The sequence below is a fragment of the Tachypleus tridentatus genome, chromosome 10 (genome assembly GCF_004210375.1).
Source record: "Tachypleus tridentatus isolate NWPU-2018 chromosome 10, ASM421037v1, whole genome shotgun sequence".
In the NCBI taxonomy this organism is placed as follows: Eukaryota; Metazoa; Arthropoda; class Merostomata; order Xiphosura; family Limulidae; genus Tachypleus; species Tachypleus tridentatus.
Genome location: NC_134834.1, coordinates 62043948 through 62058322, shown reverse-complemented (window position 1 = coordinate 62058322; position 14375 = coordinate 62043948). Strand labels below are relative to the sequence as shown.

The following is a 14375-nucleotide window of genomic DNA, read 5'->3' as shown; positions in this document are numbered from 1 at the left end:
TAGAGATGCACTTAATCTTTAACATTGTTTATGGAGTTATCAGCTGTTAAGCATTATAGAGACGCGCCTAATCTTAACCATTGTTTATGGAGTTATTAGTTGTTAAGCATCATAGAGACGCACCTAATCTTTAACATTGTTTATGGAGTTATTAGCTGTTAAGCATCATTGAGACGTGCCTAATCTTTAATATTGTTTATGGAGTTATTAGCTATCATATTTATGGTATTTATGTAACTTTTGACTATTTTGTTTTACTGTTCGATTTTGTTATGTGCTACGTGTTTAATGTGTCTAACATCAAATGTGTCACTTTCGAAATTTAAGCCAGTCCTCCGAACATTGAAGTCACGTATAATATGCGAAACTTGAAGTTACCAAGGGATACAAAGCCAGGTGAGATATATTAGAATTATGAAGTACTTTCAAAATTAGCAGTCAGTGTATTATAATTTCGGAACGTTTTTCTATGGCCATTTTAAAATAAATAAACAATTTTAGTCGTTATAAGTGTTGTAAAATTATTGTTATAAGATATACATTTTTCGGGCTTTACAAATGGAACCAGCATTTCCGATAAGTAAATATGGTATACCTCGTTGTTTGTTTGAAGTTAAGCATACAGCTACACAATAAGCTATATGTGCTCTGCCCAACACGGGTATCGAAATCCGATTTCTAGCGTTATAAATTCTGCTATGCCAAAAGGGGGGGGAGGAGCTGTTGTGTTGCTCCAGCTAAGGTTGGTAAGTTTGAAGTGTGACTGGTTCTATATATCAACTTTGTATGAAATACATTGTTTATGCTATAATACGTCGAAATAAATATTTTTTATGTTTATTTCTTATTACTTGTTATTTTGTCTAATATGTAAATTTGACAATTACATTTAGCCATTTCTGTAAAAAAACAAAAGAGTGAGAGTCTAACTTTATACATGTTGAACAACGGGACTACTTGTGTTTTCTTTATTATGTTTAAACTGAATGTTGTTTATTACAACGGGACTACTTGTGTTTTCTTTATTATGTTTAAACTGAATGTTGTTTATTACAACGGGACTACTTGTGTTTTCGTTATTATGTTTAAACTGAATGTTGTTTATTACAACGGGACTACTTGTGTTTTCTTTATTATGTTTAAACTGAATGTTGTTTATTACAACGGCACTACTTGTGTTTTCTTTATTATGTTTAAACTGAATGTTCTTTATTACAACGGGACTATTTGTGTTTTCTTTATTATGTTTAAACTGAATGTTCTTTATTACAACGGGACTATTTGTGTTTTCTTTATTATGTTTAAACTGAATGTTGTTTATTACAACGGGACTACTTGCGTTTTCTTTATTATGTTTAAGCTGAATGTTGTTTATTACAACAGGACTACTTGTGTTTTCTTTATTATGTTTAAACTGAATGTTATTACATGAAAATATTTCTCACATTTACTAATCAGTTTAGAGGCTGTTAAAGGTATGTCGTTCTTGGGTAATGTACATGGAAACATTCTTTTCACTTTGTGTTAAAACTTACTCGTATTAAATATCAGGGACCTCCATATATCGATTAAGAGGTTTCGACGCAGACGGTGACGCGTTGACATTCAATATTCGAGGCACTGACGCACGAGAGCTCTTAGAGGTACGAACTGTCAGTCCTACTCAAGCGGACGTCATCCTCAAAATCCAACCAGTGGTAAGATTTAGGAGACATGAAATAAAAATTGAGAAATGTGTGTGGATGAAGGGGAAAATAAGGTTTTATTAATTTTAATTTATTATACATCACTAATATATGTATTTCAATAAATGTCTTTATTAGTGTAGCATTTAGTTCAGCTTGTTTAGTTTCTTGAACAAATAACACCATGGAATTCCTCATATCTCTCATAACAGCCGTTATTAATGTTATTTTTATATGATTGTGCGATTTTTCTGAAACGGAAAACTGTACGTCACTATGTTGTGAGTCTTGCACGAGCATTTTTAATAAAGCGCAAAGGATCAATGCTAGACACGCGACCATGAACAAGTCAGTGCAAGCAAACTGACTCGTGGTAGCAAGAACTACGAGATGAAAAGCTATGTGTTTTTTGTGTTTTTTTCTTTTGTTTCGAATTCAAGTTGTTCCTTGTAAAGCTTGTAACAAAATATTCTTCTATGGTATACAGCAGAATACACCTAGACAGAAAGCAAAATCAACCAACTAAAGTAAAAATATTCTTCTAACTTATGATTTAAAGTGAAATGTATTATAAACGTATTGAATTTTATAAGATATTTCCGTCATAATTAATGATGAAAATCTTGTTAAAGTGATACTTAACACGAGTTTCAAATAAATATATTTCATTTTCTCTTTCTAGCGAACACAATACGAGTACACAATATTTGTTTCTGATGGAAAAGAGGTAGGTATTACGAAATGTCTTTGGTGTCACAAAGTTGTGTTCACTTATTCGCTGTTAAACGTAAAACTTGTGTAGTTTTGCGAGAAATACAGATATATTTTGTTTATAGTCAGTTGATTTTATATTGTTCTTCCAAGCAACATATTTACATCAAGTAACTGTTGTGTTACTTGATAAATTAATCAGTTCAGTCAACCAGTGTAACTGCATTGGTTAACCAGGCTCTTCTTTACATGCATTCTTTATTTATCTCTTCGATTACCTTACTTACCTTATCTGCATTAACCCCTTCAACTATTGTATTTACATAAAGTATATTAGCAGAAACTCTGCCCTACGGGAGGCTGTTTGTGCTAGTAACTAGTAATCGTAATATTCAAACCTCATTGACAAAAATTAACATTTTCTTTTACGTATTATGATTTATCTCAGAAGAGTTTGCGATTTATAATGTTATGTACTTTACATATTACGATTTCAAATAACCGGAAATTTTAATTTAGAAGTTAATTGAATGTCAAAATTTATCAAATTTATGATATTTGCTAACATGATCGATGCACAGAATTTGTTTCTTGGCACAAATGCATTTTATGTTCAAACAATAATACAATTCATTATAACGCTTATTACAAATAATGGATTATATACAAAAGTTTTATAAACGGACTAACAATACTGAGTCTTCTATCTGGTCTGGTGTGTGTGTGTGTTTTCTTTTAGCAAAGCCACAAAGGCTATCTGCTCAGCCCACCGAGGGGAATCGAACCCCTGATCTGGTCTAGAACTGAATCTTTTATCGACGGTTTACGAAGAGCGAATTAATTCTATGTTGATACCGAGGTACAATTCTCTTGACGAGAAGGCTAGCTAGGTTTATTCTTAGCTGACCTCACACGGTTTATAAGATCACGTTTTACCGAGGAGACGGATATCTAATGTCCTCGTAGAAATACTAATGCCCAAAGTTAATTCTCTGAAGTTAAACGATTTATAATGTTCAAAATCTATAAATGCTTTTGGTCAAATACCTATAGTTTTCCTATTAATAAGCGTTTGTCACAGTTATAACTTTTGAGGTTTATAATATACTAATTTTATCAGACCAACAGTATTATTAAAATGTTTTTAAAAATCAGAAAAAGTGAGAATTTTCTAAGAAAAAAAAATTTTTCTGAAAAGTGCTAAACAGAAAAAGTGTTTGGTTTGTGATTATATAAACTGTAATGTTATATACAGTCATGGTATTATTATTTTTGAAAAACACAACAACAGTGTTTTAATTCTGTATTTAGAAATTGCATCAAGAAAGATACAATCGAACTGTCACATTCTCAGTGGAAGTTGTGTTCTTGCTATGAGGAGAGTACGATAATTATATTTTGTGATAAAGAAATGGTTGTTGCACATGCCATAGTTATTTTTCGAACTGTCTGAATCTTCAATATCCAAAGTGTTGAATTTTATATGTATTTGTGTTTGTAGTACTACTGGATAGATGGCGCTACATTATATTTATTATTTTCGTTACCCGCAGACTTCATTATTCCCTTCAACCATTGTATTCACTGAAGCAAAAAGTGTTTCATCGCCATTTCTAGAATATGAACCCATAATTTCATTGTTAGAGGTAAGTAGCAAACATTAACCTTTCAAAATATTTCAACTTAGAAAACAGATTTAATTTTGTTGAATATTTCAAATAATGAAAAAGTCTAACAGCAGTGTATCTCACATGGTCTCTGATTTCATTTTGGTGTATTAGCTGCATCGTATAGAATTTTAGTATATTTATTGTAGCTTGTAGGTTTTTAGTATACTTCTTGTAGTTTCTGTATTTTCATTGTATGTATATACAGTTCCTACAAATTTTAGGTTTTTAACGTAGTTATTGTAGCTTTCAGGTTTTTAGTATATTTATTGTAGCCTGTAGAATTTCAGTGTGTATATATGTTATAGTTTGCAGGTTTTTTTAGAATCCTCCCTCTAGCTTATAGGTTTTTAATATATTCCCTGTAGCCAGTAGGTTCTAAGTAAACCTCCTGCAGCTTGTAGATTACGTGTTAATTATAGGATCTATCGTGTAAAACGACATGAGCTTTGATTATCCTTGAGTTCTTCAGTAAAAAAGAAAACAGCAACCTCGTTAAAATATTGTCATAAAAATATGATAAATTCATATTGACATAATTTGAAATTCCTGTAATATTTTCTTGGTATCAGTAGTTGAAAAATGTTTATTAAATAAGATTTTTATATTCACATATGTATGTGTGTCAATATATCCTACAAATTAAACAGTTGGTGGATAAACGTATTTGATGCAGTAACGTAAGTTTGCTAGCTCAAATTGTATTTTTACTCTGTGTAAACAATGCTTGATTAACAACGAAGCACTTAGTTGATAAATACAACTTTGAGGCAGTAATGTAAGCTGGCTTTCTCGATATAAACAATATTTGATTAACAATGAAGCACTTCTTAATAAATATTAAAGGTGTTTGCGATACAGCGATACAATACAAATATCGTATCGTGAAGCCGTAATACGATTGTATTGATACATTGTCAAACGGTTCTGCATGGCCAGGTGGTTAAGGCACTCGGCTCGTAATCCGAAGGTCGCGGATTCGAATCCCATCATACCAAACATGTTCGCCCTTTCAGCCTTGGGGGCGTCATAATGTAACGGTCAATCCCACTATTCGTTGGAAAAAAGAGTAGCCCAAGTAGTGATGACTAGCTACCGTCTCTCTAGTCTTACACTGCTAAATTAGGAACAGCTAGCGCAGATAGCCCTCGTGTGGCTTTATGCGAAAAACAAACCAAACATTGTCCGATACGATTCCTTTTATGTAAATTCACGAAATTAGGTAAGCTTTCAGTAAACATTTTCAATCTTTTTTTTTCAAAAACATTACATGCAAAGTAACATAACAAAGTATCAATAACAAAATAGATAGACGGATATTAACTGTTTTATTTTACTTCTCTTGCTAGCTACCATTCATTTGCTCAAACCTGATAATTTGCAAAAACACTGTAAAGTGTGAAATACTTAAAGAATACAATGCTAGTAACACAAATTACAGTCAACAAGGTCAAACTTTATAACAAACCATTGGCAAAACGTTTGTTTCTACATAGATACGAGTCATATCGACTACTATAATGAGACACGTGACCCTAATAAATACATCTTTGATGTAATGTAAGCTGGTTGACTTAAGGCATATTATTACTCCTTGATGTAAACAATATTTGCTTAACAACAGCAGTAATTCTCAGTTACAAATACAAGGAAAATTTCTTATAGCAGCTTTCTAACAGAGAAACAAGATAAGAGCCGTTTTTTCATTATAATTTGTTTATTGCAGAACACTCCCCCGAACCAGGTGATTAGTTACGTTGTTGCTAAGGAAAAAGAAAACAGCAATCTGCCTGTGTCATTTGAGCTTCAGGTAGGTCATCTGGGATCCTCTTTATATGTCTGCAGTATTGCTGAGAAGAAAGTTACATTAGTTAAACTGAAAAAATAAGGAAAATTAAAGACAAGTCAATCCTCTGATTTTGGTTTACTTCATCAGGATATTCATAAACAGTGCATTAAATTTTCTTCTACCAGGAAAGAAAGGAAAAATGCAGTCTTTATTTGTCTAGTTTTAAAAGCTTTTCGAGTCTAAAGTATTTATTCTTTGGAAAAAAAAGAAATGAAAAGCCTTAATGTTTCAGCAGTAGGTATGCGTGCTTACAATGCCAAAAACCGGTTTCTGATGGGCGTGGTGTATAGAACACAGATAGTCATTTGTGTAGCTTTGTGCTTGCCAGCTAACAAGACCAAAACATTTGGAAAATAATAACAACAAAATCCAAAGTGAGAAAATAATGGTTAAACCATTCTGCTCCAGTCTCTCCGCTCGCTGGTGTTGCAGCTGTAAGCCTCAGAGTTTATAACGGTACAGTTGGGTTTCAATACTCGCGGAGGCACAGAGTACAGATAGCTTATTTTGTCGCTTTGTGCTTAATACAAACAAACCACTCCCCTAAGCTCTTGTTTTTAACAGGATATAATGTAAATAGAATGAATTATAGTGCGTAATATTAATACCACTTATATTTATTTGTACCACGTTTTGAACAGAACGCCCTTTCTCAAGTGCATTATAGCCTAAGAAAGCAGAGCTAGACATATGATTTCTTTCTGACTTTAGACCACATGAAAAAAGGCTTTCTCCTCAAAGCATTGAGCAAATAAATATATCTTTTAAAGATATATTTTGTGTTACGCCGTGTCACTTCTTCTGTTTGATCTTTAAATAGATTGTTTTCCTTTTAGTAGGATAAAATGTGAATAGTGAAACACTGTAATCGCCTGTATCATTAACTTATTTGTTATAATATCTTAAAATACCTCTAAAACATTAAAACATCAATACATGCATTAATCACACGTGAAAACGTCCAGCACGTTTTTGTTAATAATGTAAAATATTAATATTTATTGTAACTTTAATTTTAAGAGTATTGGTAAAAATAACGTATTCAAAAATTCATGTTTTTACAAATTAGAACTCTATAATTCAGTTGTACAAAACATGAGGTTTAAAGCTCTATCTGCAATGTTGCCAATAATATCATTTGATGTTGTTGCTACACGTGGTATGAAATCCATATTAGCTAAGATTTCATTACCAGTAAGTAATAAATTATCAATCATCATAGTCCTGTCATTCTATTTTAGGGATCCGATAAATTTACCATAAAGTACGTGTTTGGACCACGAGGAAGTAGTAAAGCTGAACTGAAGATTGTAGGAGAACTAGATTTTGAAGAAGTGAATTATGTGAAACTGAACATTCTGGCGCTGGTAAGTGTAGGGAAGTCAAACTCTGAAGAAACTGAGTTCGGGTGAAAATTCTGAACCTGGCATAATAAGTGCAAAGACTGTAGGAGAGCTAAACTATGGAAAAGCTGCCCAACTATAATTATCGTGATTTTATAAGAACTATATTTTGGAAAAGCTGCCTAGGCATAAGTACTGTAATTATAGGTGGGCCAGACTTTGGAGGAAAAACTGCCTAGCTATAAGTTCTGTAATTGTAGGAGGGCTAGGCTTTAGAAAAGTTACACAGGCGTAAGTATTGTACAGTGTCTTTTTGTATTATTTACCATCCTATATAATTTTCATATTTTGTTGCCGTCTAAGTTTGCAATCATGAAACTTTCAAGTGGGGTTTTATACTTAGAATATACACAACCTACTCCAAACTGAGAATGTCAAAACAACGCCGATATTGTGTAAATCACATTTTCAAAAAAAATTAGAATATTCTCAATTACCTAAGTATTCAATCCCTTTGCTACGGCAACCTTAAATACTTTCAGGTACAAAGAATTAGTTTGAAAGGTCACAAAATTAATGTAATGTTCTCTGTCTTTGTGTAATCAAAGTGGCTTAACTTGACTTTCAAGTAAATCCATCTATTCACAACTCTCATAGTGATACGACAAACCAAACATGAAGATCAAAGAGCTTTCCAAACAAATCACGGATGAAGTGTTAGAGAAGCACAGATCAGGAAACGATTACAAGAAAATTTCAAAATCCCTAATTGTATAATCTTTCAAGTACGGTTTAGTCTATCATTAAAAAATAAAATGTGGTTCATACCACCCAATCACTAACCAGATCAGGCTGCTCTCCAAACTAAGCTGTTGAGTAAGCAGGAAACTGTTTAGAAATACCATTGTGAAGTCAACGGTGACTTTGAAAATTTTGCAAAGTTCCATGTGTTACTTAGATGGGTATCAGTGTTCATATATTGACAATATCACTTTCCTACACAAAAATACCCTGTATGGAGGAGTAGCAAGGACGAAGTCATTACTGACAAAGAATCATCTTAAATTTTGTATTGGGTTTGCGACAAACCATTTAACTGATACTGCAGATATGTGACAGAGGAGTTGGTGGTAAAACGAGACAAAAATTAATGAGTTTTTGGTCTAAATTGAAAGCTTTACATCTTGCGCAAGTTCAACACAGCACATCAGCCTGTTAACACTTTTCCAACTGTCAAGTATGATGGTAGCAGCATCATGTTATTGGGATGTTTCTCATGAGGAGGATCTGGGAAGTTTGTCAGGACTCAGGGAGAGATAAATAGTGCAAAGTACAGACGAATCCCAGAGAAAACCCTGCTTGAATCAGCCAATAATATAAAACTGGATCTAAAATAACATTCCAGCAGGAGAATGACCCAAACCACAAAGTCAAAGTTACACTGGAATGGTTTGAAAATAAGAAAGTGAATGTCCTGGAGTGGTCCAGCCAAAGTTCTAACTTTAATTCAATTAAAAATTTACGGTGTGACTTAAAGATTGCAGCCCATTAACGATTCCCAACAAGCTTGTCAAAATTTAAGCAATTTTGCCAAGAATAAGAGGCAAAAAATACACAATCCTGTAGTGCAAAGCTGGCAGAGATTTAACCAAACAGTCTCATACCATTAATTGCTGCCAAAGTTGCTTTCACCAGATACTGGCTTAAGAGACTGAATACTTATACAATCAGTACAATTTAATTTTTATATTTTCTTTGGAGGTTTAGCTAACATTCAAATTCCTTCACACATAACACTGTTAAGTTTGATCATTAGAGTTTTGAATGAAAACAAGTTCATTACAAAATTGTTTACATTATTTGTATTTCATCGCAATGTAACATTACTGGTAGGAATAAATACTTTCGCAAGGCATAGTAATTGCAGGAATGCTAGATTTCGTAAAAGCTGCCTAAGCATATGAAATAACTATTATTGTAGGACAGCTATACTTTTAAAAAGCATCACAAACATAAGTTCAGGTGGATTTTAAAGATTTATGTGAAGTTTATTTTCCTGACTCTTATGAATTAGGTGGTTGTAAAACAGCTTAAAGGCTGGTGATTAAGGTATTCGACTCTCAAACTCCAGGTCACAGATTTAAATATCATCACTAAACATGCTCACACTTTCGGTCGTGGAGGCAGTATCATGTTACGATCAATCTCACTATTCAATGGCAAAAGATTAGACTAAGAGCTGGCAATGGGTTGACCAACTGCCTTCCTTCTAGTCTAGGACTTGAAATTGTGAGTGATTAGAGTATATAGCGTCGAGTACCTCTGCGCGAAGTTTAATAAACAAATAAGATAACTAAAGCTTAAAAAACGTAAATTATAACGAATTGAAAATCCTGTCTTTAATAAATAATGTAATTCTTGGGGAAATTCAATTATGTTAAAATAATTATCGAAAGAAGTCACGTCTCTGGTAACTTCTCTTTGTGTAAAGTATTTAAAAGTTGTTGTAAATTTCCTTTATGAAATTTACGAATAATGAATTTTACGTTGGACAAAAATAATTTGTACATTAATGATAATTCAATATCTTTTAAGCTTTAAGCAAACAAAATTTCTAACTCAGTGAACTATTTATGTAGACATACATTTTGATTAAATGTTCTTCAGTGTTTTCAGTCCAGATACACAAACAAACTGTGCATCTTTGTATCTGTAAGATTTTCTGACGAAATATTTTGGTGAAATTAGAACCGCCCAGAAAAAAAAAAAATTATCTTATGTTACTCCTGTTTAGAACGCCTGGACCAACGTGACTCTGGACACAAGAAACATTGCCACAGTAGATATTGTAATCCTTGTTCAAGATATCCAAGACAGCCCACCAGTTTTCCAGAATCCGCCATCTCTTGTTACTATTTCTGACACATTAAAGTCAGTAAGTGTTCAAGAACGAACTCAGAGTGTCATAACACTTCTTCATTTTATATATATATGTATATTTTTCATGCTTAATTAATTTGAACTTTACAAATATACTGATTATAACAATATTTGATAATAAGCATTTAAAAAGCTTCCCAGTTAAAGGTACTGTAACTGTAATCTCTATTTGCTCAGTATTTTTAAACTTCTAAGCCTACATTGCTCATTTTGAAAAAAAAAAAATCACAAACATTAAGTAGTACAAAGTTTTCTCTAATCCCTCAGCCCTCTTACCGATGAATCAGCAAAAATTCTAAGGATTTATAACGCTGAAAATTGGGTTTGGAAACCCGACATGTATAAAGCACAGACAACCTACTATGTATCTTTGTGATTCACAACAAAATCAGAATAAATTAAACGATGTGATAATAATATAATTCAGAAACATGCTTATTTACACAATGTTTCAAAAAACCGTCCTTTCACGGGTCATTTGAGCCTCAGAAATCAGGGCTAGATGTATGGTTTGTATCCCCGTCACACCAAACATGATCACCTTTCCATCCATGAAGGCGTTCTAATGTGTCTGTCAATTCCATTATTAGTTGGTAAAAAAGTAGCCCGAGAGTTGGCGGTAGGTGGTGATGACTGTCTGCCTTCACTATTGTCTTGTACTTCTTAATTAAGAATGGCTAGGGCAGATGGCCCTCGTGTAGATCTGCGCGAAATTCAAAACAAACAAACAAATCAAAATAAAAACTGGTAAATCACTGTTGTTTACCACAAGCTTTATGGATACTAAAGTACACAGTTTCATTCTCTAACTTTAATATCGTTAGAAATAATTTTATAGTTTAATTGGTACTTTTTTGATAACTTACAATACGTTTATAACAGTAACCGTTTATGACCGTCCGTTAAATATAGCGTAATTGAATGATTTTATTAAAAATAGTGTAACATATTTTATTACTCCTTGTTGTGCCTGCTTACATTTCTTTTCGCTGTTAATTTCTATTTCTTCTTAACATTAATTAACTTGTAGCTAGGACATTCTCAGATAAGTGGTGCTAAATAATGCCGAATAAATCTATTCTTAGATTAATGACGTGATTTTAAAAAATCTATGTTAAAACAAAACTTTCAAAATTTTCTGTTAGAACCTTGACCTCAGTGTCAAGCTCAATAAAGGTATTAAAAACTCGTTAAAATATTTTACAAAAAACTCTTTTTTTTTTCTTTCTTGAATGATTATCGCGAGCCCTTTTACTTCTGCCGAGTTCCCGGATGAGTGATTTCAGTAAACCTTTCCAATGTGATGATTGAATAAAAGCACACTGCGAATTAACATTGTATTTAGTGACTATATTCGACTTATATTGATTGAAGGATTATAATGACATACTTTGAGTTTCATTCAGTACCACTTTCTGTTTGCATTAAAGAAATATAATGACTCATTTTATATATCTTGAGTACTTTTTTCTTTACTTGTGTTTAAGGATTTTAGTAACAAATAATTTATTAATTATTGTTTTCAGTTTGTTTGCCTTGAAGAATTATAGTGAATTACTTTGAAATTTGTTGTTTATTATTTTTGATTAATGTTGAATAACTATAATTAATTTCTTTGTCACTTGTTTGATAGTAAATAATATTTTAGTTCGTCTCACCTTTTTTTTATTGAATAAATACCAATGACTTACACTGGGCGTTACTACTTTATCATGACTCGATATTCTACATATCGAGTGCTTTCAATGTTTCTAATATAATTTTCTATTTACTCTTACAGGGCGCTGCATTAGTTGATATTCGAGCTGAAGACGGAGACACAGCAAATAAGAATAATATAACATATAGCATTGATTCGGGTGGGTTTAACTACATTCATTTACATTTTTAATTTTACTTATTAACGGAAATATGAATAATTTATATTAATGAAGAGAGAAGCTAGGTTTGTTTAACCTCGTCCAACCTACCCTCAACTTCTACATACATGTATATATTTCATTCATTTTGAATTGACTTCAGTTTCATCCCAGTATCGTTGAAACTATTTTTGGAAACATTTTTTTTATTTTAAAATAGCACACTTATTTTCAGCTTTTGTTAAATGTGTTACATTATAGTCAATCCTCTATTTTTATTTGAACGTTTCATCAGGGGCACAGCGGTATGTCTGCGAACTTGTGCCTCTGGAAACCGAGTTTCGATACCCGTGATTTGCAGAACATAAATAGTTCTTTGTGTAAATTTGTGCTTAATACAAACAAGTAGTATATTTGAATATTTGTCTTTAAAAAACCTCAATAAAACCAATTTTGAAAAAAATTCAGCTTTGTATGTCCGAAAATGGTTTTATTTTGAAAATTGATAAGTTTCTGGAACATATTCAAAGATTTTGATTGATAAAATTTTAAATTATACATACGTTGATATTAATAACTATCCTTTTTATGCAAAATCGTCATTTTATATTCAAAAATTTTAAAGCTTTCCGTGTAATATGGTAGAAATGTCTTTGAATATTTTTTACAATATTTAAAAAACAATTTTACACTAAACATTTCCCACTCAGCATTTCTAAATTCTCTCTAAACAGTTTGTTTGGAATTAAACACAAAGCTGCACAAGAGGCTATCTCTGCTCTGTTCACTACGGGTATCGAAACCCGGTTTCTAGCAGTGTTACTCAGCAGACGTCCTCTGTGCCATTGGGAATCTCTCTGAATAAAACATATGTTTTAGTTACTACAGTAGCATCTGCTTGAGAATATAGTCGTTTTAGTTACTTCAGCAATATCTGTTGTTAACTGTATATGAGTTTTAATTATTACAGTAACAATCTGTTTCTTAACACGTTCACTTCCCGTTATTCATTAGATAAGAAAACTTGCCATAGAAGTAATTAATGCCTGCTCACTCTAAAAATCTTTGTGTGTATATTAACCTAATCCCTCTTAATTAAGATTTTTGTTGTCATAGAATCTTCGTTGGGATCTTTTTTTTCCATCAACTCTACTAACGGAACAATAACTTTACTGAAGAGTGTAGAAGAATTGCGAAGTCAATACGACTGTTGCATTCCATTATTACTGGAAGTAAAGGTATACCATTAAAAGTATTGTTAATTCTGTTCTTTTATCGATTCAGTTCAATATGATGCATATATAGCAAAATATCTACATTATATTCTTAGAATTATTGGGAATGATTGCAATGGCCTTTTATGTGGCCCGGCATGGCCAGGTGGATAAAGCACTCGCCTCATAATCTGAGGGCCGTGGGTTCAAATCCCCGCCGCAGCAAACATGCTTGCCCTTTCAGCCGTGGGGGCGTTATAATGTGATGGTTAATCGTTGATAAAAAGAGTAGCCGAGAGTTGGCGGTTAGATGTTCATGACCAGCTGCCTCTGTCTAGTCTTACACTGCTAAATTAGGGACGGCTAGCGGAGACAGCTCTCGTGTAGGTTTCCGCGAAATTCAAAAAACAAAGAGTGAAACCAAACCTTTTCTTGTAGTTTGCTTTTACATGTGTCGTTGTTATATGAGCAATATTTCAAGGTATATTCTGAAATCACCTTGAATATTTCAAAGTTTTAAGGCTGAGACATTATTTGTTAAATAACACGGCTGTTTTGTTACCATTCCGCAAAATCGTTATCAGGTCACTTTCCATTTTTAAGTGAACAAAAACTTCCTTGTGTAGAATAATTAATTATGATAATTCAATTTCATTCATATTATTTTAAACTTATTCCTAAACCAAGATATTTTAAACTTTCATTTTTCTTAAGTGTCAGACTACTCATGAATAATTCAGATTTTTTTGATAGAGAAAATCTTCATCATTTCAATTATTAAACATCATACGTCAAGTTTCACATTCACTATTTTTAGGCTACGGAAGTGTCGTCAAGTCAACCAGCAGAAACTACAGTAAAAGTACCGTTTTTGTTGGAAAAAACTGATACTGCATCTTCCTACTATTCTTTTGGCAGTTCTGATTCAAGTAACACAATAAATCAACCAACAAATAAGATTTCAAACCAGTCAACAATAAACCGTGCTCCACGATTTACGAGTCAAAGTTATGTTGGAACGATTCCAGAAAATAGTCCTTCCCAAACTGCAGTACGATGGGAAGGCGCTGCAGTTACTCGCGTGATTGATGACGATAAGGTAAAAAA

General features: G+C 32.5%; 1 protein-coding gene across 1 annotated transcript in view; it reads left to right on the top strand.

The window, feature by feature from the left end:
* The first annotated feature begins 331 nt into the window (after nucleotides 1–331).
* Nucleotides 332–14375, top strand: part of LOC143229414 (cadherin-86C-like) — a 15044-nt gene continuing 1000 nt past the window's right edge. Inside the window, exons 1-10 of the mRNA XM_076461727.1 lie at nucleotides 332–396; nucleotides 1552–1697; nucleotides 2368–2412; nucleotides 3950–4042; nucleotides 5790–5873; nucleotides 7154–7279; nucleotides 10050–10190; nucleotides 11976–12054; nucleotides 13171–13292; nucleotides 14086–14367. Coding sequence (XP_076317842.1) covers nucleotides 360–396; nucleotides 1552–1697; nucleotides 2368–2412; nucleotides 3950–4042; nucleotides 5790–5873; nucleotides 7154–7279; nucleotides 10050–10190; nucleotides 11976–12054; nucleotides 13171–13292; nucleotides 14086–14367 — 1155 coding nt within the window. The 5' untranslated portion in view covers nucleotides 332–359. The remainder of the gene's footprint in view (nucleotides 397–1551; nucleotides 1698–2367; nucleotides 2413–3949; nucleotides 4043–5789; nucleotides 5874–7153; nucleotides 7280–10049; nucleotides 10191–11975; nucleotides 12055–13170; nucleotides 13293–14085; nucleotides 14368–14375) is intronic.